At 35.9% G+C, this 26,401-nt stretch overlaps 1 protein-coding gene across 10 annotated transcripts in view; it reads left to right on the forward strand.

Moving 5' to 3' along the window:
- Positions 1-26,401, forward strand: part of ROBO2 (roundabout guidance receptor 2) — a 1,759,746-nt gene that overhangs the window by 1,706,285 nt on the left and 27,060 nt on the right. For all 10 annotated transcript variants that reach the window (XM_073009644.1, XM_073009645.1, XM_073009647.1 and 7 more), the window contains 5 exons: positions 874-916; positions 2,360-2,487; positions 7,447-7,728; positions 13,028-13,184; positions 22,600-22,860. In XM_073009644.1, the coding sequence (XP_072865745.1) occupies positions 874-916; positions 2,360-2,487; positions 7,447-7,728; positions 13,028-13,184; positions 22,600-22,860 (871 nt within the window). The remainder of the gene's footprint in view (positions 1-873; positions 917-2,359; positions 2,488-7,446; positions 7,729-13,027; positions 13,185-22,599; positions 22,861-26,401) is intronic.

Consider the following 26,401-nt stretch of genomic DNA (forward strand, 5'->3'; position numbering starts at 1 on the left):
TCTGAATCATTTTGGAGTCCACATACCTTTGACTGCAGAGGTTTGGGCAATGGATGACGGACCTGAACTGATAATAACGTTCTTTGACCAGTCGTTAAAATCCACTTTCATGTTGTTGGCTTTGTAGACTTGAAACTATCGACTGGAGAGAGTGGATTCACTGGATTCACTGGCTGTGGCTCTGGTGGATGCTTACTGGTGTTGCTAATAAGTTCCACAGTTATATGGAGGATTCAACTTTTCTGATCACTACATACAATTAGGAATACATTCAGTATCAATTATTTGAAAAATTCATTTTTTTGAGCATGTTATTCTCTATTAATTATAGTTCATGTCTGTTGTAATTATCACTGTTTATGAGGGTCATAAAAGGATTTGTGATGGTGAAAAATCTGTAGTCAATAAGTATTTGTTTTTCTTGTTTCATTAGAAGGACATAACATGTTGGAACTTCCCTGCTTCGATTTCTATTATGAGTGTTTTGCCTTATGCCTTCTAATTAGGACACCTTTGTTTTAAAATTTAAAATCTTGATTTGATAAATTCACAATAATGTTACGATGATCTTGCAATATCACTATATATACTCATTGTAACAGGTTTGACATTTAAATACGAATTGGTTCTTTAACGTAACCTTGGATTTGGCTTAAAGAATTTTGAAATGTCCTATTAAAATTGGAGCAAATGATGGCTTTGCCTTGGGGCCAAACCACTGTTACTCTCTGTACAATTATGTTAATTATATTTTGTTAAAATTCCCAGAGGCCTCAGCTCTAAACTAAGGGCCAATATGTAGTTGTTATTAATTGTAATTAATATTGACGACTTGTGCGTGCATGTCTTCCTTTTTTTTTTCTTTTTTTATAGTTACATTTCAAAGAGGAGATGGAGGACTAATGACCAATGGAAGGTATGCTAAGGAGATTGTTTCATTAGTATTATTTTTTTAATCAGGACTGGGGAAACACTATAGTAAGAGGCTATTATTGTAATAAATGATCATTTAAAAGTCTGAGAATTCTGGGAGGAATTAAATGGCTTAGCACAAAGTTTAGTGATCTATCTGTTGTGCACTTTAGAGGAATCAGGTCCAGATGTTTCATATCTCCCAGATGCCCCTGAAGAAATTAGTAGTAAATATCACATGGAATGTGTTCATTTGTTAGCAGGATGTTTATTGCATTAATTAGACATTAGCAAATGAAGTTGCTGTTGTTTAAGACTCCTTATTGGCTCTCACTAAATTGCTGTGAGTGAACAATTACACATAATCGATCACAAAGTAAATGATTCATGGATGATGAATAGGCTATAGATTGATAGGACTGGATTCCACAACTTTGGAGACTCAATTGAAATTGATAAAAGCTGATAACAAACTCATATATCCTCATCTATTTTCCCTTTGCCAATATGGAGATTGTAATTAGGCTCTGGTAATAACTTCCAATCTCCCATGTAATCAATATTTTAGCAAAAAGAGATTAAGTCTAATGAGAGCTTGTGGATGTAGCAAGAAAGCATTTGGGTCTTCTTATTGCAGTTTCCATAGAAACACATGTTTCTCTTAGGGATTGTACCAGAAGGGGTCTATCAAAAAAAAAGTGTAATGATTATAGATGTTCTATTTCCGTGTAAATATGCTAGTAATCTGGAAAGGAATCAGAATCCCATCTTTTATATTAAAGAAGGGAGTTCTTTATTAAATATGATGTGAAGGAAATTTTCCTCATAGACTATACTCACATGCTGGATCAGATCACAGTGTATCTTTCATTACCTTAAAAAAACAACCCTTAATATGCCCTTGATATTTTGCAGATAAGAACTTGGAAATGTGCTATTGATGGAGAGTATAAATACTGTTCATTAATTTCGCTAAGTTCCTTGTTCCTTGCCTCCAAATCAAGCGTGAAGGGTCATAACAAGGGTTACAGCCTAGAGGGGACAGATACATAAGGGAGCTGCGGGAATTGAGGAAGGAATAGCCCAAAGTTTTAGAAATGGCTGACATAAAGAAGTCGCTTTGAGCAGTTGTTCCCTTGAGGTGCCAATTTATCATCAAACCTTGTTTTGGGATCCTAGTATGTTATTGATTCCTGCCAGTTTCAGGGCAGACACCTGAATTCATTTGGACCTGGACAGAATCCTGGGCAAGGACTCCCTGTGTCCACTGTTAATCTATGTATAGCCTTAATGAATTGCTGGAGTTATTTAATTCTAGGGAGTCTACATATATTAATTTGAAGTCAATTAATATCTTCGATTTCTTAACCCTTTATATTGCATGAGATGGGTGTCAAAATCTTGCATTGAGCTCCATGCATTGATTTCCTTGTAATCTCTGTTTTAGCCGTCCAGGTCTTCTAAATGCTGGTGATCCCAGCTATCCATGGCTTGCTGATTCTTGGCCAGCCACAAGCTTGCCAGTAAATAATAGTAATAGTGGCCCAAATGATATTGGAAATTTTGGCCGTGGAGGTAAGTTGTGTTTTATAAATAACGTTATTTGAGTTCTCTCTTTTTTTGACCTTCCTGGATTTTTTTTAAAGAGACATATCAGAGAATATTTACTCCCATAATTAAAGTTAATGAAACATATGCACCAACAGTGCTGTACATTTGCTAAATATTTTAATGTGAAACTATTTTGTCTTTATTACCTTGAGTAAAACCAAACTTTGAAGGAAGCTATTACTAACCAAGATGATAAATATTTATAATATATTTGTTTGCAGGATTACTAGTACAAGATTACTGAACTCAGAAACTATTTTGCTAACTAGGGCTTATGGTTTTGGACTAGAGGTTTCCCTTCTCTTTCTCATTTAACATGTATTTATTGAGCATCTCCTGTGTACTTGGTACTATGGAAGACCGTAGAATCTAATAGTGATATATAAAAGATGGTCCTTGCCCTCATATAATATGTCATGTAAGAAATAGACAATTAAGTCAATATAACATCTTGAGAGAGAACTTTTCTGTAGTTCCACAATTAATAACTGGTATCCAAAAAAAAAAGACAAAAAAGTACTAAGTGGATGACATGCTAAAGCCTTCAAAATTTGGTGCCAGAGTCCTCTCCCTGTGGGTTTGTAAGGAGACAGAAGTAACCTTCTGTAAAAAACTACCACCTTCCCCTGCCTTCACCTTGTCATCCAGTCAATACGAGAGAGCTTGGTTTAGAGAATGATGAGAGGACTAGGGAGCTCTCTTATCTCAGTGTGGCTTGGCAGGTTCATGTGAGTTTTCCATTGGTGGAAGATTATACAGACATTAAATATACTTAAACTGCCTTGCCAGAACCCCACATGGAATGTCTACCAATTGGGAGTAAGAAAGCTCTATGAACAGAGTATTATTTAAGTTGATACCTGAAGCAAGCTTAAAAATGAGTCAAAAGTAAGAAAAAAAAAAGTGTGTAGAAAAGAAATTGCTCTATTTTAAGTTCCAGAAATAAAAGAGACATTGACCTACTTGAGAAATGCAGGAATTTCCTAATGACTTGAGTATAAAGTACGAGGGAGCAGAAATGGTAAGAAACATAGAAGGATAGCTAACAAAGGACCTTTTAAGTCACATAAAGAGTTTAGGCTTCGTTCAGAGGGTTATCACAAGCCGTTGATGGATTTTTAACAGGAGAATGCCGGGATCCAAGTACTGTTTTAAGTCATCCAGCCTGCTGCTGGATGAAGAATGGAGTAACAGTAGAAAATTGGAGTGATTAATTAGAATAGTGCTGTGATCCAAGTAAAGCTGTATGAATTCGCTGTAAGATTTCAGGACTTTTAGAATTAATGAAGGAGGCTCAGGGCTCTGTTAAATTTTTCTGAGTCCATTATAAGCCTCGATGGGTTGATTTCATATGCATGAGTATATAACCAGATTGACTGAGAACTGAGAAGAATAGTCATAGCATTTTCTCTTTAAGAATGGATTACCACTATGTTTGACTATATTTAAAATTGCCTTTCAAATAATGAAGCTACTAATTATTGCATAACTCTGCATTCTGTCAGTACCAACTATGAGAAGGGGAATATATATATATATATATTTAGCACAAAGTTTGGCATACCATCAATGACCAGGCATCAGTGGAGTGAGAGAATGGAAAGTAAGTTATATGACTCCTCAGCTTCCTCTTCCATTTCTGTAAGCCAACACACCCCACTTAGGACTCTCATTTGCCCAGAGACTCCAGTAGTAGCTTCCTCCCCTAAGTGACCTGACTGTGAGCAACTGTAGGCTATCACTTTGCCATGGGTAGTTTCTGTGCCTGAGCACCTGCTCATCAGGAAACAAAAATGTCCCTCCCCTGCTATGTAGACTGATTTTGTCAAAAGGAATTCTCTTCCCACAGCTTTTATCAATCAAGGAATAACTGCCTCTTTTACCGCTTGTATTTTTATTGAAATAATATGACATGCTACTGTTTTATCAAGAAGTAAATGCTTACAGATGGAGAAAATGAATTTTCAGTTTCTACAAGGCTAACTTGACGTATAAAATGTCTCAGTCAAATTTCACAAAAGGGTACACTTGGAGATATGGAAGGTTTTTCTTCCATTTTCACAATGTGAAATATCTCATAGATGAACAGCAAGGCCAAGACAACATTTTTGTAGGGTTGACTGTGTCCCTTATCCATGTGAGAGTCATTTTAAGCATTTACTCTGTGCCAGAAATACTGTTAAAATTTTTTTGTATATTTTAATTCATTTTACTTGCATAGTAATGTATGAAATAGATAATCATATTTCCATGTTAAGGATCAATAAACTGAGATTCCTCAAGATAAATAATTTGACATCTGGTTGTAGAAAACTCTGCTTTCTGTTGTCAAGGTGGATTCACATGTATGACTATATAACCATATTCACTTAGAAGAATAAGGATGGATACTGACATTTCCCCTTTAAGAATGAAATGACAATACATGTTTGAATGTAATAAAAATAGTGCTTAGAATAATAAAGTTACTAATTATAGCATAAATCTACATTTTATCAAAGCAAACCATAAAAAATTTATTTAATCATTCAAGTCAGCAAGTGCTTACTCTCTTCAAAACACTGGGTGAGCAATTATGAAAATGCAGACATAAATCCCATATGTTCCTGTCTTCAAGTGACTTTACGATGCAGTGAAGGAGACAGTCATTCATACAAATCATTACATAAAACAAAAGGAAATAAATGGGAGTACAAGTATAACCAGGGTGCTGAAAAACTACAGAATGAATTACCAATTCCACGTAGAGGAAGGCTTTCTGTAACTCATAGGTTTCAAACACAAATGTTAACAAGCCCTAGTCAGACAGTCTAAAGCATTAAGGATTGGTAGGTGGGGACTGCGATAAATGGAAATGGAAAAAAGACCTGCTAAAGATGGCATCACCTATTTAGGTCTAGGCTTTTGGGAGGAAGGCCAGCCCAGAGTTCCAAATCATCTGATATTACAGGACTCTCCTTAACATCCAAATATTCATGTGCAATATTCCAATATTTCGATGTTAGAATATAATTCAGTTTACTTTTTGAAAATGTAGGGATGATCAAATCATATCTGAAGACAATATGCAGCCTAAAAATCAATACAGAAGCACTTAGACTTAAAGGCTGACTATAATTTTATCTAGCAGGGAGAGGAGAGATTCAATTTCCAGAGCCATAGCGTTAGTTGTATAGCAATATTATGTAGGATTAGATTCTTGGACTGCCCTTCTTCATTGTTTAACATTTGAGCATACAGTCATTTGAAAAGCTTGCCATTGAAATGGCTTGCAATCCACATCTAAAGCTTTGAAGAACTTTAAATTCAAAGTGTGTGAAATTGGAGCCCACGTTGGGGAATCAAGTATATTCACTTAATATTCATCAGTGAAGGACATGGTGGAAGCGGCAGAAACAAAAGTCTGAAAAATCACCCAGAGTGAAGGATCTATTTTCACCAATTTGGATATACTACATCTTAAAAGTTTTTGAGAAATAAAAATAATATTAACACCTGAGAATGCAATATGCTTAACATCAAATTTTGTAATTAGTACATAGCTCAAAGAAAGAAGGGCAAGAAAGTAGTTGTGAAGTTCTGAAATTCAAAAATAATGTTATTTGCTCATACAGCCTGGTGAAATATTATAAGTTTAAATATGTTTAACAATTTCACTGATATACATTTAAGATACTTACTTCAATATCTTAAGTACATATGCACTCAATTGTAAAACAAGTTCCAAACTTCAAAACCTTCATAAAGATTTAAGTTATACAGTGTAAAAAATACAGTATACATTTCTTTCTACAGTTGCTAGACGGTTTTTAGCTTAGGTGAAATTCAAAAGCAAAAGTAATATTTCTGTAAGAATTGTTATTTCAGGTACTATTGAGCATCAGCTAATCTAAAAGTGTTAAGATAGTTGAAATGTCCTATAATGAAAGAATGAAGTGATTTCATGACCTCAAGTCCCATGAAATGAAGCTTTCAGAAGATAGTTTATTTTAAAATGTACTATATAATAATGAGATTCATTTTAACTCTACATGATTAAAAATAGTGTTATTTAGTGATTTCTATTTTAGATTCACTCGGTATCTTTCTTCCAAAAAGGGAAAATAGGAGCTCAGGAGAGAGGCGGCGGTTCTGAATTATAAAGCATCATGTAAAAATAATTCAGCATACCAGAATGAAAAATGGACTGATTGATATTCAGTGTTGTTCCTGAAGTTTAATTTTACTCTAGCTGTATTACAACATGAAACAGTAATTCTCTAGTTCGGAGTTGATAGCATAAATTAAAGTCACCGATCGTGGAGACTGCTTTTTCTATAGTTAAATTCTGCTATATTGTGAAAATGACTTACACATGAAAATTTTCCTGTATTATTCAAGAAAAAAGAATGCATTCTCCATTTCTGGAGCAATGAAATCACACCAATAAGTGGCAAGTTATAACTTCAAAAAATGTACTTGATAGTCAGTGGGGTATAATTTTGGAAATGTTAGCATATATTCAGCCGTTGTCGTCCACGTCTCTTGGGATAAAGAGATGTTTCTCATCTGTGGGTTGTGGATTCGCTATCATTGCTACTATAGAGTGCTAATGCTTTCCTTGGCTCTAACACAGAGTGAACAACTGAAAGCAGTTTTCAGTAGTGAAGTATGCCAACCGTCTCATTCATGGGTAAAGAAAATGGGGGGAAGGGTGTTTTAAGCAGTGAGACGTGAAGGGCGAGCAGTAGGCCTGCCTGTCACTGAGGCTGATAGCTTGGCGATGGTTGTACATCATCTACCCTTCAGTGGCTCATGAAGCCCATCTCAGCTGAAATGCAAACGTGCAGTGCGACACACTTATTTTTCATCTTCAATCCTGATTGTTTGGGCTTCCGGTGCCTCGTTAAATTGTTTCGTTTCCCGATGTTCACCTCACCACAGATGTGCTGCCACCAGTTCCAGGCCAAGGGGATAAAACAGCAACGATGCTCTCGGATGGAGCCATTTACAGCAGCATTGACTTCACTACCAAAACCACTTACAACAGTTCCAGCCAGATAACACAGGCCACCCCATATGCCACGACGCAGATCTTGCATTCCAACAGCATACATGAATTGGCTGTCGATCTGCCTGATCCACAGTGGAAAAGCTCAATTCAGCAAAAAACAGATCTGATGGGATTCGGTTATTCTCTGCCTGATCAGAACAAAGGTAACAATGGTGAGTCAGGTTTTCGTTTCCTGAGGAGTTATTTTCATATCATTTGTGCATGAGATAGAAAGTAGTATTTGTTGTTCGACTTAGTGATTCATTACCAGGTTTACCACCTAAACTAAAAAAAGATATCGGCATGTTTCCAGTAACTTGAATAATTCCTACCACCACCACCGCCGCCACCACCACCACCGCCGCCACCACCACCACCACCACCACCTCCACCACCACCACCGCCACCTCCACACACCAGTGCCAATCGGTTTCATCTTTTAGCTCTTTTTCAACATAATGATCAACAATCCATCTCTACTTTCATTAGGACAGGGTAGACAAAACATTCCTCCACTCTCCCACATCTGCTTCTGAGTTGCTAACTGCATGTTCTGCATGGGCTTGTGCTGTGAACTAATCACATGATGCCACTATGACCTCTGCCCTTTAACCCTTAGCCTTACTTTACATTCCTGACTACCGATTGGCTGAGGGATTGTCTAATAGAATGCCACACAACCAGTCTCAGGATTTCAGCACCACCAGCTCTCACAACAGCTCAGAAAGGAGTGGCAGTCTCTCAGGTTGGTCTCATCACAGTAAGGAGAAATATTTGTTTGTCACCAGCATATGACCTGTGTTCCTAACAACCATGAAGATATACTGAATCACAGCTCACTGTCAGGCATTTATCTGTCAAATGACAACAGTTTATGCTAATGAAATCATGCCTTGGTGGGATAAAAGGGAAGAGAAAAATCACTGTCCCCTTTTATATACTAACTCTATGAGGATATATTTAAAGAAAAATTATGCCATTCTACTAAATACCATTCATTAAAGAACAGAGTAAAGAGAATTTTGTGATAAAAAGATCATACATGAAAGTCAATTCCATGTTATAGATACCAAAAGATGAATTGAACTAAAATGAAATTGATTTTGGAGTGCTTCATAATATTAGTATATCATTGATGTGACCTCCTATTTTTGGACACGATTTCAAAATACCATATAATAGGATTTGTTATCTATTGAATGGTATTCTACTGCACTGTAAAAGAAAGTTAATATGGCAAATTAATATTTAATTTCCAAAAAATCATACAATCTTTGATATTGATAATTATTTTATGGTATAAATTTTAATATGTATTTGAGACATATCAGATAAACTGACAATCTATAATGTCGGTATCATATAGCACAAATGGAAAGAAACACCTTTACTGGACAAAAATATATACCTATTGTAATGACTTATGTGTGAAATTTTCCTGGCCCAAAGATCCTTACCTGTTAAATGAGGAGGTTGTAGTAGACACACTCTAACTTTCTACCATGACATTTACATTGTATGGCTGATGACTTTGTGCATTTCTAATTTATTCCATGACCCCACTTGTCTAATTTGTTTGAATTAACTATATGCTATTTGTTTGTACTGAGATTTTGTTTTATTTTTTTAATTACAGGTTATTTGTAAAAGACTATAGTGTATTATGGCATGTCACAGGCTACCAGGCATCAAAGCCATAAAGAGTTAAACTTTTCACATCATTAGGGTAACATTTTCTAAATTACTTTTCCTCAGGAGATGGAACCCTTTCAGTCTGAAAATGTTAATGCTCCTTCTTCCCTTCAAAATGGGTCATTTGCTCTTCTTGCCTATTGGTAGAATTAGCTATATTATAGAATCCAGAAAATTTTAAACATCTGTTATGAATTTAAACGGGTTTGATAATATAGGAGAACTTTTGTAATGACCTTATATGTCATTTAGACTGCCATTTATTCATAATAAGTCTCACAATTGTTCTGAATAATTAAAAAGTAATTTATCCTGGGCTTCCTTTTTATTTCATTAAAGATATGCAAAGTCACATGCAGTATGTAAAAATAAATCTATATACTATAATCCATGGATTACATAAGACTTTTAAAAATCTTTCTTTAAGTATTCTATATGTGTTGATTGCTACCACCAAGTTGTAAAAGTTGTCTTTTGAGTGATTGTAAGCAGAATACAATTCACAATAGTGCTTAGTGCTTTTTCAAATCCATTAATCTCCTGAGTGACATTTATATATATCTATGAATTATATTAACTACTTCATCTACATTTGAATACAAAATTACTTAAATCGATGATAGAAAGCGTTCTTTAGTAGGTGAGAGTGAAGTGATTATTCTCTTTTTAGTTTAGTTCAGTTGAGTTTAATATTAGGGTTTTGTCTTATGCTTATAATCACAGGTGTGTTTCCTAAGACTTAAATTTAAGATCAAACCACCCTGTGGAAAGCTAGTCAGATGGTATTATAAGATTTTCCTAATTCGTGCATAGCAATGTCAGCAATTTAAAATAATCACAGTGATAAAAGTGGACATTTCTGAATTGTTTGAGTGAGCATGTCACCCTCTTTGAAACACTTAATATTTATTCAATACATAAGTTCTGAGCACTTCCATTAAAAATCTAACCATTAAAAATATAAAATCACCAGCCTGGGCAACATGGTGAAACCCCATCTCTAAAAAAAAATACAAAAGTTAGTCAAGCATGGCAGCACTTGACTGTATTCCCAGGTACTTGAGAGGCTGGGGTAGAAGGATGCTTGAGCCTGAGAGGTTGAGGCTGCAGTGGATGTGATTGCACCACTGCACTCCACCTGGGTGACACAGTGAGACCCTGTCTCAAGGGGAAAAAAGTGTCTATATACATATATATTAATATAGACACAAATCAAATAATTTATATATGTAAGTCATTAAAATACACTCCCTTAAAAGATCATATAGGCAATTCCCACCTTCAAATGATTGAAGGTTCTTTGTTTGCAAGTAACAGCAACAGACTGTGGCTTACTTCACTCAAGGTTCAGATCTCAGAGAATGTGTCAGTGGCTTTGGTTCTGTCGTGTGCTCTCCACCGTGCTGTGAACCTACCACTGCTCACGGCTAAAAGAAGTCAGGTGTGTTGATTTGTAATCCTGCATGCACTGCCCATAATGAGAGCGCAGAAAGTTCCTCAAAGGAAGAGAAAGTGGTTGTTGGATGGAAAGCCCTCACATGTCTTCTGTGAATCGCCCCTGTTTCCAAAATACATTTTTAAGTCTGTTTGGAAGAGTAGGCAATGAAGGGCTTTCCTGAACTTTGGACAATGACTTCAGCAGAATTCAGGGCTCTAGAAGTAGTGATTTCCAGTGAAGAAAGCTGCTGCACTCTGAATTCTGGTTTTTCTTTTACTGGGTGAATATGGACCACGCGACACTCAGAATGAACCTCAAATGCTTCGTTGATAAAACGGAGATGCACGAACTTGTCTGTTTCCGTTACTCAGTTCTGGTGGTGACCACCAACATTTCTGAAAGTACTATGGAAAACGAAAGGTGCTGTATATTTTTAAATAAATAAGGAATAAAGGAGGTGCAACTAGAGAGAAAGCTATGGAAGACAAGTAGCCCAATCTAGTCCCCTTTTAATCACTGAAATAGAGCTCTGATACTACAACAGAAGAAACGGTTCCTGTGTTGTAATTTTGCTGACTCATCAGGAAACAAAGGATTAAGCTTCGTCTGCCTTAAAGACAAACAATACAGATTTATATTCAAGCAAGTTTATTCTTATTCTGAGAGTCAGGCTGTTTGTGGGATACTCATGGGGCCTGGAGAAGTTGCGAATAAAGAAAGCTTTAGAAATAAGAGGAGCTGGGTTTGCTCTGAGATAGAGGATATGGGAAAGAAAGAACACAAATGAGTGGCATTTATTGAAAGTTCTGTCCATTCTGAGTAGTTGATACGCATTGTCTCTTGTAATTCTCAAAGTAACTCAAAGAAGTAGTAACTCAATATCTGTTTTACATGTGCCAAAATGTAGGCAGTAACTATTGAGTAACTTATCCAGTAAGTGGGAAGCTGGTCTGTAAACCCAGATGCGAAACCTTATCCTCTAAGCAAAAGATATCTGCTCTCCTTCCTCTTAAAATCTTTTATTCTACCAAACAAGTACAATAAAAGTCAAGGTGAAAGCAGTTTGTGTGCAGGGATGTTCTTCGAAATGTGTGCGAAGGTGCACATGCTATGTGGAAAACATACACAATTTTATAACTGGCAATAAAGTATATATCTAGTTTAACAGTTTTATCACTTCCTGGTGCTCAAATATGTTCCTGTTAAATTACATAATATTCGATATGGCTGATGCACATGAGTAATTGGTAGAAGTAAGGAGACAAGTAGGCTTCTAGTGATACTATAATATATTGCTAAATAGCCTTGCTTCATATGGTTTTTGCTCACAACTTGTGGTTCTAGATAGATGAAGTCCAAAGGATCAGTAAGATTTTTGGCAGATATTGCTGTAGCCTGTGGTGGGAGTCACAGAAGTTACATAATGTCCCCTGAAACGTCCTTTGTTATTCTGCTCCAAGAAATACTCATTCCTCATCTAACTGTGGTCCACTTTTAAGGAAGAAGCTTTATCTACTTAATTTTTGAAGAGTAAAAACCATGGCACTGTCCAAATGATAAATTATATTTTTTATATTTCATTAAGCTCCATGTAATCCGAGACATGGCTCATATGCTGCCAACTTACTTTCTTCTCATGTTTTGTGCATGAATTCATTCGTAATGCAATGCTACTGAAACTGATTACTGTATTAATTTTTCCTCCTTTTTGGAATGTTATGTCATGTTATGCTTAAAATAACTAAGAACTATTCACATATGCAAGAATAATTGTGCCGTTCAGTTCATTAGTTAAAAAGTCTATAAAATGTATCTTCGGAAAGTATTTACAGGTATTTTCTCGATTGCAGCTGATTGATTTTTATCAGTTACTTTCAAGATAAAAATTGGTACCCTTCCTGGATTAATTAAATTGAATACATTCTAAGGGAAGAGTTTAGCCTAGATCCTTACACCTTGCGTTTTCCACTGAGAGAGATTATGCAAAAGAGCATTATAAGTGTACTAAAATTGGACATTTAAAAGAATTTGTTGTGGCCCATTATTTCCTCTAACAATGAAAATGGGAAGGCAGCAGATGTGAATAAATCAATAAGCTTTTGATACAGCAGCCATGTTTCTGGTTTATTCGGCTCTGCTGTTAATGCACTGGGGAAAAAAAAGTATCATTTTGAGTGATTTATAAAAATGTTTTTCTGATTATATCATTTCATTGTTTATAGCTTTTAACAACTCCAACATACTGATTCTGGTGTTTCGAAACATAAATACATCTTGGCGTCTGATGTATTCTGTTTATTCTACTATTTGGCATCTCTGAATAAATACGTTATTACTTTCAGGTGGAAAAGGTGGAAAAAAGAAGAAAAATAAAAACTCTTCTAAACCACAGAAAAACAATGGATCCACTTGGGCCAATGTCCCTCTACCTCCTCCCCCAGTCCAGCCCCTTCCTGGTACAGAGCTGGAACACTATGCGGCGGAACAACAAGAAAATGGGTAAAGATATTTTATATACTAACAAAATGGCCAGGGCTCTCCTCTCGTCTCTGTTGTTCATTTTTGCCATCATCTTATGTTCTCTTACTGTTTCCTTTGGCCCCCACCACCATGTTCATTGCATTTTCCCGTCTTTTACTGTTTGCGCTGTCTATATATTTTTAGCTGGTAAATACAAAACAGCACATATTGAGGACGGAGAATCCTTGGCCTTCAAGTGCCTTAGATTGTCTGCAATCATGATAATGCAGCCTCCATTTATAATATTGCTTGTTAGTTTGAAAGCAAGTACCCACAGCTCTGTGAACTAAAGAGCCACTCCTGAGAAGGGCTGAAAAGGGAATTAAAATAACCTTCTTCATCATCCCTTGCAGTTCTCTAATGACTTGATGTCTGGCCATAGCAGGGCGCCACTGTAGAGCTCCATCACAATGGGATAATTGTAGGGACCTGGCCAGTGGGTAGAACTTTAATCATCAGCTCTGATGGGAATTTAGGGGCCAGAACAATCATAGAGCCAATACACACTCTGTAATGAAACCTTTTTAAGTTACAGCATTTTCTTCAAGGGCCTTTAAATGTGACCAGTTTCCTTATTCTTTCCCAAATGTCTCACAAGAGTGGGTTTGCCTCTGTTAGTTTAAGCCTTAATTGATTTTAAATACAAAGACATTGATACTTTTTATCCTCTAAATCAAAAAAACAAAAACAAAAAACACTGGTCAAAAAATCATACTGTTTCCTTTTCCAGTTTAATAATTCTGAATGTTTTGTCTTTCTTATAATTCCCAGGTCACGGTTTATTTTGACTGGGCCTTTATGTAAGCTAAAAATATAGATAAAAGCAGTTTTTCTTTTTGCACGATTTTTTTTTACTTAGAAATATTTTGATATTAAAATAAATCCATTCATTTCTATAATGGCTTTTTTTTTTGTCTTGGTTTAAAAAATCTCATATACGTGCTCATACATTTCTTCTTCATCCTCTTTTATTTGTACATAACTCTTGTCTTTGAGGTCTTCAGATTAATTTTTCTAACTCGAATTTTCCATGTCATAACATTGGCTTCCTTTAATGATATCATTTGCATTTTGGTAAATAAAATATATATACATATATGCTCTATATATGCAGTGTGTATATGTATACACACACACACTAATATTTTTTGTCTATGTCTTCCTCTCCCTCCAAAAGCCTTCATTTGTCTCCCTGAGATTGTAGCACTTATCATATATGCATATATTGTTATTTTAATTCTTTTAAGTTCGCATTTGAAATGGGAAACTAAAAGCATATTCTGTGTCCTCTTTCTCTAACTTAAAAATAAAATTCTGTAGATGATCTTAATTTGTATTAGTGTTATGTGTCAGTGTCACATGAATCATAAACAAAGAAAAACCAGAGCTGTATATTCCACAAGAAAAGATTATTACAGAGCTTAGAAATCTGCATTTTAAAAGCTGAAGTCAGAGAACCCAGAAATGGGGACTTGTAAAATGGGAAGAGAAAGTAGTGCTGTTAAGCTTTATATGCATAAAGTCTTGAACTCATATAACATGAAAACTGTGGATAATTTGGAGGGTTTTTTCCCCATTGAGTCTACTAAATAATACATAGACTACAGTAATTTCTGTAACCCCCTGCAATAAAACTAATTAATTCAAAACCAATGCTAAACTTCTCACTTTATTTTATTATCTTGCAATGGAATTGGAAATATTCGTGAAATAATAGATGAAACAAATTTTTATGATTTAACACAAATTATTTTCAGTATAATTAAGATATAAAACACAAAATTGTTTCTACATATTTGAAAACTTTATTTTTATGTATATGTATTTTTGAGTCACCTTCAAGTTCTTGTTTGTCTTAAATACCTAGTATTGCTTAAAAAAAAGTTATAATTCTTACTAAAAATAGTGGTTAGATCTTAGTAATATTGACAACAAAATTCAATTTCATTATTTGTTGAGTTCAGTTTTTAAAAGGCTAACACTTGAAAATTATTATTTAATTGTTTATAATAAAAACACATATTTAAAGTTAATATAAAAACAACAAATTCAAATTAATAGATTTTGGCATGATTTTGTCCATTTTTTGATGTATTCTTTATACTTTTATGTTTTCTAATTGGTGAACCATATGATACTGAAAAAGAAAGATTATTGAACACAGTACAGTATTCTACTGTTCATAATAATAAGTAATTCACAAAATAAATCTTCAAAATTGATCTTCTAGAAAATTTTTCTGTAATTTAGAACCTTCATAATTCAGGTTTAAGCTTTTCTTGATATACAAAATATGAAAACTTCAGATACTTTTTTTGCTCCTGATACTTATTAGAGACCAGACACTAAACACTGTCTTGCTCCTGACACACACACACATGCACACACACAAACACTCACAATTTTGTGTGATAAGCACTAGCTGAGCAATGTGGAAGAACTAATAATTTCCCTACAGAAAGGGGCAATTATATATACCAGGGAAGCCTGGGGAAAGCTTGTAGAAGTAAAGTTTTGAGGTGAATCTAGAATCATTTATTCACGAATAATAGAAAAACATTTGGTGGCTGCTGGATGCCAGGCACGGAGCCAAAAATAAGGACAAAGATAACAAGAAAATGTCTCTGTCCAAAAGTGGTGTAGCATTAGAATAGATTGTTAGTCAACAGCAATAACAAAATTTTACTATTGTTGTGATTTTCTGTGCGAATGGAGACAAATTTCTCTGGCGAAAGACCAAAAAAAGAAAAGAAAAAAAAAGACTATAAATATAATACAATGAAAGACGAGAAAACAGGAAATAGCAAAGAGCCCCGTTAGTCCTCCTCCTGAATTCCCGCCCTCTCTTAGGGAAGCTTATTTGCCGGCGTGTTTTTGTTATGCCTAGTGCTTGCTGCTCTATTGTAGTACTCCTCATGTTGCACTTCATTGCTTGTCTGTGTCCTTTATCAATTTGTCACTGATGTATGAGGCTTGTTGAGTTTGAAAACTGCATAGGGTAGGAGGTAATCTAAGAAGATGTTTTGAAGCCAATTGTGAAGCTTTGTATGTCACATTGGAGTTCTGATGTTTGAGTACAGATGATGGATTGGAGGATGTGAGGCTGGGGCAGGTAGATAAAGCATGGAATATCACAGTAGAATGGCTAATATCATGTAAATGATAGGGGAATAAAACAAAGCAATGGCAATGGGATGGAGGAAAGGTAAGTATTTAGGAGATATACCTAGCTAATGGTAATCATCACCTTGAAAATACTGTCTCTAGTTTTTTGTTACAATATTTAGTATTATTTCTAAAAAGCTTAGCTATCATCAGTTTTCATTCTAAGCCTTTCCCCACAATATCAAAATAAATATCAAAATAAAATAAAAAGTATCAGAATATCAAAAGTTACCAGCTACCCAAAGAAGAAAATTATTTGTTAATTCACTAATATAGCAATGAAGGCAATGTTTTATCCCTTCAATATTCTTCTCTCAGCTTGACAAAAATATGTCAAAATGTATTAATCCCTAACTATAAATACAGTGCATTTTATTATAGTCATATGATTCTAGGAAGAATTCAATGGTAATTAAATTGAAAAGTGGGGCTTTTCTTTGCTACTGCAATTGGAGATTGACAAGCTTCTGCCAGTGTTGAACTTTATTGTGTTTTTATTAGTAATTTGGTATTTGTGTCTGGCCTTTTACAGGTTCATTCACATGCAACATTGATTTGTTGTCATCTTTATCATTATTCACCAGGCAAGACAAATAATATGATGCCTCATAGTTCACTGACAATAAGTCAGAGAACAAAACCTTCTCCCAGAAAGGTTGATCAAAAGATCTTTGGTTTGGCATTAGCAGCATTTTCACAGTCTTTTTCAATGTTACTACAAGAAAAAGTTGAAATTCTATCACTCAAATAAGATGTGTATCTGTAAAATGTGAAGGAAACTAGATAAACAGAGCTACACTTCATAAAATTTATAGTGTCATCTGTTACTTTCTTATCCGTCTTCGGTAACTGCATGAAACCTAAGTATTTGTTGCTTGCCATGGATTAAGACATGAACACCATAGAGATAACAGACCATTCTTGTCCTTTATATGATACACTCCATGCCCCAGTTTTCCTTCATTTATTCTTTCAGGTTCTTTTAGTCTTTTCTTTTATCTCTTTTTCCATTTTTCCTCTTTTGGCACATGGTAAATAGACGGATCTGTGGACACTTTTTAGCTTCGCTATCCCCGAAGGGGTAAAGAATTTGCTCCTTCCTGTTCTAAATTATCTTTAAAAAAAAAAAAAAAGAGACACAGAAAAATTGGTGACAATTGGCTGGGCACGGTGGCTCAGTCCTGTAATCCCAGCACTTTGGGAGGCCGAGGCGGGCGGATCACGGGGTCAGGAGATGGAGACCATCCTGGCTAACACGGTGAAACCCCGTGTCTAGTAAAAATACAAAAAATGAGCCGGGTGTGGTGGCGGCGCCTGTGGTCCCAGCTCCTCGGGAGGCTGAGGCAGGAGAATGGCGGGAACCCGGGGGGCGGAGCTTGCAGGGAGCCAAGATGGCGCCGCTCACTCCAGCCTGGGCCACAGAGCCCGACTCCGTCTCAAAAATAAAAAATAAAAAGTGATAGCATTAATTCTAGTTAATGACAATAGCTACTGAAATATGTTTTAGTTAATTAGTGCATTAAGCAATGTATCTGACTGATGTCAAAAACAATATTTATATAGTTAGGCTCTCCTTGGCCTGACATTATTTGATTAGTAAAAATGAATTGAGTGCACCAAATTATAACTTTTCTTATGTTTTCTTAGCACATGATGCATGTAACACATATTTCTTCTAATATATTCTCTGTGAATTTTCATTTCATGTGTTTATACCCATTAGATTTTCAAAAGTAAGGATACCTTACCACCTGTGGAGTTTCAGAAAAATCTTAGGAAATTATAATAGACTATTTCCATTTGAAAAATTGAATATGTAAACATTTTGTTTCTTTTTTCCAAGGTATGATATCCTTGGCAACAAACAAGTGTAAGTAAGGAAAGTGCTCCTATTACTTTTTGGCAAAAAAAAAAGGACTCTTTTGTAGTAAGATTTACAAAGTAAATTTAATTATATCTGGTTATGAAGCAAGCACATTTCATATTGAAAATTGACAGTTCTCTCGATTAGCCTCCTCTTATGTATTTCTGTTTAACTTAATAATGTGGCTTAAGTCAGATAAATACATTATGAAAAAAACCCAAAGTATTCTAATTAGTGGAATTATTTGTGTGTTTTCAAATCAAATCACTACATACGCTTATGACTTGCTCTTTTTAAGGTGTTATATTAGATGTAACAAAACAAGAACAGTTCAATGTCATAACTAATGCACTTGAGGAAAAGGTATTATAAACATGTGAAAAGTTAAATACTAAAATAAATTAGTCAACAGTTACAGAAACCAACACTGAAAATGACATAAGACTATATACAATCAATTTTCAAAAAAATGTGCAAATATATTGTCAGTGCAAGTTCAGAAGAGTAATGTATGAGAGCTGGTTGGCCTCATCAAGGAAATCTTCATACAAGATATGGGATTTAGCCTGTGGCTTGAAGGATTTATAAGATTAAGATAGGTAAAATTGGAGGAGTATAGCTTATTGGAAATAAGTTTGTTCTTAAAAATAAATGCGCCAGGATGAGAAAAAAGTACAAAGAAAGATGAAAACAAACTGATTTATTCAAGCAGGAGATTCTTGTTGTAAAAACTGTCTGAAAAAGTAGATTGAGGCTTAGACATAGTCAATGGTTGGAATAAAGAGAAGTAAATATTTTTATTCAGACCATTCTGTTGTTTTCATAGATGAATTTGTAAGTGGCAGGCAAGATTGATTAGAGGATGGGAAAAACTAAAAGCAGCAAATCCCACCAGGACAGTGAGTTACAATATTTTAAAGCAATAGGATCTTTTTCCATGTGAAATTTAATTGTGATCTCCAACATATAAAACAGATAAAAAAGGCATCAATTTTTTAGAGCAATATGTTTTTTCAATTCAGATTAACACTGATTATATAGTCAATTAAATGAGAATACAGTTTAAATGATGGTGTTTTCTAGTATAAAAATTGCTATTTGTAACACACTAGTGTGTGTCTGTTGTTTATAATGTCTAATATTATAATAGATATTCAGGAGGAAATATCCCTATCAAACCGTGCAGGACTTCTGAAACAGGGTCTTGCAACTCATTTACGTAGCGTCCTCAAGAGAAGAAAATGGCCATGGAAACGAAAATAAAGGAGTTAAAATCATAACTAGCTTTGAAGGAAGAATCTTTGGAATTTGGGAAAAAGAGTTTAGGGGTCTAAGGAAACTGAACATCCAAAGATGCTATTATTCCCCCCCAAAAAACAAACAAACAAACAAACAAAAACCCTTTCTGTAACTATCTGTCACCCACAGGAAAATGTCAGACTCCTTGTGGGGGCTGACAAGGCCTTCAGTGACCAGCCTATCCCTAACTCTCTTGCTTCTTCCATGGCCAATTTTCTTCTTTCTTTGCCAGCTGTTGGCATTTAGGGAAGTATTTGAACTCTTCAAATTATTTTCTCTTCCTCTGGGCTTCCACATGTGTTGCTTAAAATATGCCTTTTACTGGTGGTCAACATAGCCCTGCCCAACTCCAAAACTAGTTAAGACCTCCTGTTTCTGCTTTTGTAGCGTCATTGATTGTTCGTTTCATATCAGCTTTCTCCACTGAAGTGTATGCTCTGTGAAATAGATTCAGGGCCCTCACACATAACTGTCCAAAAACATAAATTTATAGTTGTTTTTTAAATGAAGTTTATTTTTACATCTGTTTTAGGCTCACAGCAAAATTGAGCAGAAGGTACAGATTTATCCCAGCCCCCACACATTGATAGCCTCCCCAGCTATCAACGTTCTCCACCAGAGTGGGACGTTCGTTACAAATGATGCACATACAGTGACACATCATCACCACCCAGAGTCCACAGTTTACATTAGGGTTCTCTCTGTGTTGCACGTTCTGTGGATTTGGACGAATGTAATACATGTGTCCACCGTTATTGTACAATACAGAGTGGTTTCACTGCCCTGAAATTCCTCTGTGCTCTGCCTATCCATGGCTTCCTCCCATCTAGCCTCTGGAAACTACTCATCTTTTTCCTGTCTCCATAGTGTTGCCTTTTCCAGGGTGTCAAGTAGTTGGAATCGTATTGTGTGTACCTTTTTTAGACCTTTCATTTGGTGATATGCGTTCAAGTTTCTCCCATGTCTTTCTATGGCTAGACAGCGCATTTCCTTTTAGCAACGAATAATACTTCATTGCATGATGTACTGCAACTTATTTATCCATCTACCTACTGGGAGACACGCTGCAGCTTATTTATCCATCCAGCTACCGGGAGACACGCTGCAGCTTATTTATCCATCCAGCTACTGGGAGACACGCTGCAGCTTAGTTATCCATCTACCTACTGGGAGACACGCTGCAGCTTATTTATCCATCTACCTACTGGGAGACACGCTGCAGCTTATTTATCCATCCAGCTACTGGGAGACACGCTGCAGCTTGTTTATCCATCTACCTACTGGGAGACATGTAGGTTGATTCCACATTCTGGCAATTATGAATAACACCAATATAAATATACAAGTTCAAATTTTATGATAAATTCAGCTTTTAAACAGAATAAATGAAAAGGCTTTCAAGTGAAATATTCAAGAATCATCCAGACATGTATGAGTTACTGTTTGTAAGAAGGATCAAGACTACAGATGTAGATTTCTGATATTTACTAATACCACAGTTTCCCTAATGAATAGCTCCCATGTACGAGAAACTGTATTAGGTGTAAGAAGTAGCTGAGAGTTACAGCTTTCTTGAATTTAAGAATCTCACAAAATAGTGGGAGAAAAGAGACACAGAAACAAATAATCTCAATATAATATGGGGAGTACCACAAAATAAGTATTATGGAATTGCGATTAATTCCATTTGGAGTGGGGAAGAGAAGACTTCACGAAACTGATGACATTTGAAGTGACTCTGGTTGAAGGAAGAGTAGGCACTTACAAGCAAGTGATTAAGAACAGTCATAAACAGAGGCAGACTTTAGAAAAGAATAGAGTATATGGATGTTGAGGAAATAGTGCGAGATTAAGCTAGAAAGATGGGTTTATCAGATGAGGATGGGTTTTTTAGACCCACCTAATGAGTTGGAGAGGTTTTTTTTTTTTTTAAATAATGCTAGCTATAATCACTGAATAATTTTAGGCTTAAGCATGATGTGAATGAAGATTTTAGAGACATAATTCTGTTGCATGTGGGTGAGAAAGGGTGGAAGAGAAGTTGATACCAGAAGAGTAGGAGAAAGCTAATGAGCTAGTTTACAGCAGGAAACTGATGTGTGATTGTGGGAGTGGAGATGAAGTGTAGGAGAAAGATTCACTAGATATTTAAGAGGTTGAATTTATAAGACCATTATATCCAATAATATTATTTATCTTTTCCTTGTCTGTGTTTAAAAGGATGTTATAATCTATTTGATTTCTGAAAGTATTCGGACTACAGAGAATTGAAATAAAAATGCTATTGATTTTGTCTCATGGTTAAAACTTTTTGGATTAATTTTCTATATTCGCAGACCACAGTCCCTAAAAAGATATGGTTTTAAATAATTGTTATATTTTACACTCAAAATTTTTTAAAAGGATAGATCGCATGCTAAACTTTTTTTACTACAATAGAAGTATCATTTTTATTTTATAGGGCAAGGTTTTGAACTCCCATTTTATGTTTTGCATTTGGATGACAAGGTAAAGAACATTGGTTTTTACTGAGAAAATTAGGAGAATCAAAGAGATACTGAATGCATTTATATCATAGTCTTAATGACATATGGAATGAAAGGTTGTCAGATATCTAGAATAAGAATAAGTAAAATTCTCCAATACTTCTTAGATAATCAATCAGCTATATTGGCATGTAATGTTGGTGCACAAGTATGAACAGGCGAAGGAAGTAGTTAAATCTACGAGCACTAAATTCATTAATTGTCTTTAATTAGCAATTTGGTTTTTTCACATGAGTAAGTTTGTTGGGAAGTTACTGCCTCTTGTAACTGTGGGGTAACAATTAGCTAATAAGGTCTTTTAAGAATAAATTAAGATATTGAGATAACAGATGTAATTACAATTAGAAGTTAAGATAACAGCCAGGTGATTTACTGTGGTGACACCAACAGCTTCAGGAAGAAATAAACCGCGAGAGCATTTCAGATGCCATGTGGTTGCTACTTACTGCCAGTATAATTGCATGCATGTATGTGTATGTGTATTTGTGTCAATGTGCATATTTTTCTCATTTAATTTCAGCTATGACAGTGATAGCTGGTGCCCACCATTGCCAGTACAAACTTACTTACATCAAGGTCTGGAAGATGAACTGGAAGAAGATGATGATAGGGTCCCAACACCTCCTGTCCGAGGCGTGGCTTCTTCTCCTGCTATCTCCTTTGGACAGCAGTCCACTGCAACTCTTACTCCATCCCCACGGGAAGAGATGCAACCCATGCTGCAGGCTCACCTGGATGAGTTGACGAGAGCCTATCAGTTTGATATAGCAAAACAAACATGGTAAATATCTTCATTAAGTCAAGAGACCCATACTTTCAACACATGGATTTTTTAAAAATAAATTCACAAGAGATTCTGATAGAACTACACAGCTAAGTTTAAAAGTGATTTTGTATAACTCCTTAATCATTTAGATAAATATATTCACTGCAGAAATGTTAAATAATTTGGCCAAAACTAGAACTAGAACTGAAACTGGAAATGGAACTGGAGCTGGAACTAGAACTAAAATTAGAACTAGAGCAAGAATTCAAATCTGCTGTATTTCAGGCTAAAGTGCTCTTGGCTACACCAGAATCTTCTCTAATTTATGGTTTATCTTCAGTTAGCATATCCTTGAACTCACATCCCATGATGTAATAAAAGACTCGTTTTAGATTCCTCAAAGTGCCTGTGATTAATTCTGTATGTGGTTGTCAATATGTAAATGTGAGCTTCTGCAAATCACATATGGTCAGTATTAGTTATTAAAAGACTCTCTTTACCTGGGTTAAATGCAACAGAAAAAAACAACAATATTAGTATCAGTAAATGCATGAAAAGCAGGAGTAATCAAATATTTCACATTTCTTTTTCTAATCAATCTATAAACTTCTATAAACTATAGGTGGCAATTTACCTAGGTATCCTGAGGAATTAACACAGATATATAAATGAGACTAACTCTCACAATTTTATACAGGTTTTTGTTGTTGTTGTTGTTATTCAATCTTTCTATTTTAATTCTCAAAGGCAAGACTGTTACATCACTATTTTAAATCTCCATGTCATACTCCAATTTTCTTCTGTTGATTTACACTTTGTGCTTGAAGCCTGAGTAAATTTTTTAAATAGTATTTGTTTTGTTTTTTAAAATAGTTCTAGCCTTGGGGATAAATAATTCTTATGCTCATTATTAATGAAGTATTTATTGTTAAAATACAGCTAACTGTATATAGAAAGAGATACCAAAAGCCGGAGTATTACTTAAAGATCATTACAAACAGCCTCTTTTCTTAAGATAAGACAGTCTTGAACATTTTCCAACAATTGTCAGATGCTTTCTCAAAGGTCAAAGACAACTTGCCGTTAAACGCTATTATTTCTGCTTTTTATAAAACATCACTATGTAAGTTGAAATCAGCTCCTTCAAGAGCCATAGAATTCCTTCATGTTAATTAATGAAGCAATGCAGTTTGGTCGTCTAAAGCACAGACTCAAGCTGAAGGGTTCGCAAATTTGCCTACATTTTAGAACCATTTGGATAACCTTAAAATATATTGGTATTGGCCGGGCGCGGTGGCTCACGCCTGTAATCCCAGCACTTTGGGAGGCCGAGAATAGGCGGATCACGAGGTCAGGGGATCGAGACCATCCTGGCGAACACGGTGAAACCCCGTCTCTACTAAAAAAGTACAAAAAAACTACCCAGGCAAAGTGGTGGGCACTTGTAGTCCCAGCTACTCGGGAGGCTGAGGCAGGAGAATGGCGTAAACCCGGGAGGCAGAGCTTGCAGTGAGCTGAGATTCGGCCACTGCACTCCAGCCTGGGCGACAGAGCGAGACTCCGTCTCAAAAAAAAAAAAAAATATATATATATATATATATGGGTACCTGGGCTCCACTCCCAGAGAAACATTCCGACTGCCAAGATCTGGAATTTGCTGCGACAGCCAGAGTTGGGACTACTGCTGTGGAGATGAACCTGTCTTACTGGCTGCATGACTTTGGGCAACTTACTAAACATTTACATGCTATGGTTTCCCCACGTGTAAAATGATGGTGATAATAGTAATTAGCTCATATAGGAAATTAGGGGGCAGTCCCCAAGACCACCTATATTTCTGATAGCAAGTACAAGTTTCAAGGGTCCCTAAGACCACCCTGAAGTTTGAGAATTCTCCATAGTAAGTCATGGAACTCACCAAAAGATTTTACACCCAAAGCTACAGTTTATTACAGTGAAAAGATATGCATTAAAATCAGCCAAAAGAAGAAATGCATGGGACATAGCCCAGGAAAATTCCCAAAGCAGAGCTTCCAGTTGTCCTCTCTCAGTGGGATCATAGACAGCGTTACTTTCCCAACAAAAAGCGTGACATTAAACACCAGGGAGAATATCCAGCCAGGATGGGCACACCTTCCCTGAGGTCCTGCGACTTCACTTTGGCTCTGTCACACAGACATTGTTGACTACCCACATGGCTGACCTCAGTTTCCAGCCCCTCCAGAGGCTGAGGTGATACCGTGCAACTCCAAGCCCCACCATAAATCATATTGCTATGCTTTCTGGAGTAGCCTAAGGTCTCTAGGTAAACAGAGAGACTTTTATCAAGCAGGACATTCTAAGGGCTTAGAGATTACCTCCCAGGAGTAGAGGGCAAAGGCCTAATCTCTCTTGGGTCGAGCTTCAATTCTTTTGTTACATATCCTAATTTTTGTGAGAATGAAATGAGTGTGAACTTATATACTACTGTACCTGGCTGTATATTAGCTGTTGTTATTTAGAAAGGCCTGGGTTTTCACCCCTGAGTTCTTCACTGCTGTCTTCCCACACTTAGAAGAGTGTACCACTTAGTAAGTGCTTGATAGATATTTGCTAAAAGAATGAACAAATTAGTTCATCTCCACCTGCTCCAAACACCCATAGAGGACACCCTGTTTCTTTTTCTGAGTGTGTTCCTACTCAACCAGCAATCTTTCAGAAAGTCTTGGCTGACTCTACCTCTGGGAGTTATGAGCCTGCATGTGCTTCTGGTTTGGAAGTGACTCTCCATCTGGGTTGTACATCGACATCATAGGAGGACCATTTAACAAATAATAATTCCCAGGCTCCACCTCCCAGGATCTGTTTCTATTGATTGATGAAGTAAACAGCACAGTGCCTGTCACTGGAAGATATTTATGAATGGGTTATGTATCCTCTTCCTGTATTTTATTTTACCTCTTAATTTTGCTTAAATAGGAGTACATTTTTCATCCATCAAGGTATTTGTTTTATCAAGAGGTGTCAACAGTGATGTAGGGACCAGAGTGTTGGTCTGATCCATGCTTTCCAGGACCAAAGTCCACATCCTTATAGGAGAATGAATCATATTGCCCTATAGCCTGTGGCTCATCTCTTGGCTGCCTCCCTTCCCAATTCATAAGCAGATTGGAGGCAACATTTATAGCAAGATGTGCTCATCTATCCTCAAGCTTTTCTGTAGTAATACTTAGGAAACTTGCTATTTCTTCTGATTTTTCAACTAGCAGGCTGTGATGAATGCCAAATACTAACTTGGGGCCTCAACTTCCTAATCTATTAAAGAATGAAGATTGGGGTCTGATGATATTGAGGTAACTTCCAGAACTAGAAATTGTTTTAACATTGAAATAGCAAGAATCCTGTTAACATTGAGGTTGGTTACAAGTTCAAGAAGCCATTTGGGAGAGGAATATTAAACAAATTTCGAGAAGATTAAAATACTTTCCCCAAAGCATGCAAATAACAGAGAAAAATAATCTAATGTCTTTCATTCACGAGCCAACACTAAAAATGCATAGTACTTTTTAATATCTCC

The sequence above is a fragment of the Chlorocebus sabaeus genome, chromosome 22 (assembly GCF_047675955.1).
Source record: "Chlorocebus sabaeus isolate Y175 chromosome 22, mChlSab1.0.hap1, whole genome shotgun sequence".
In the NCBI taxonomy this organism is placed as follows: domain Eukaryota; kingdom Metazoa; phylum Chordata; class Mammalia; order Primates; family Cercopithecidae; genus Chlorocebus; species Chlorocebus sabaeus.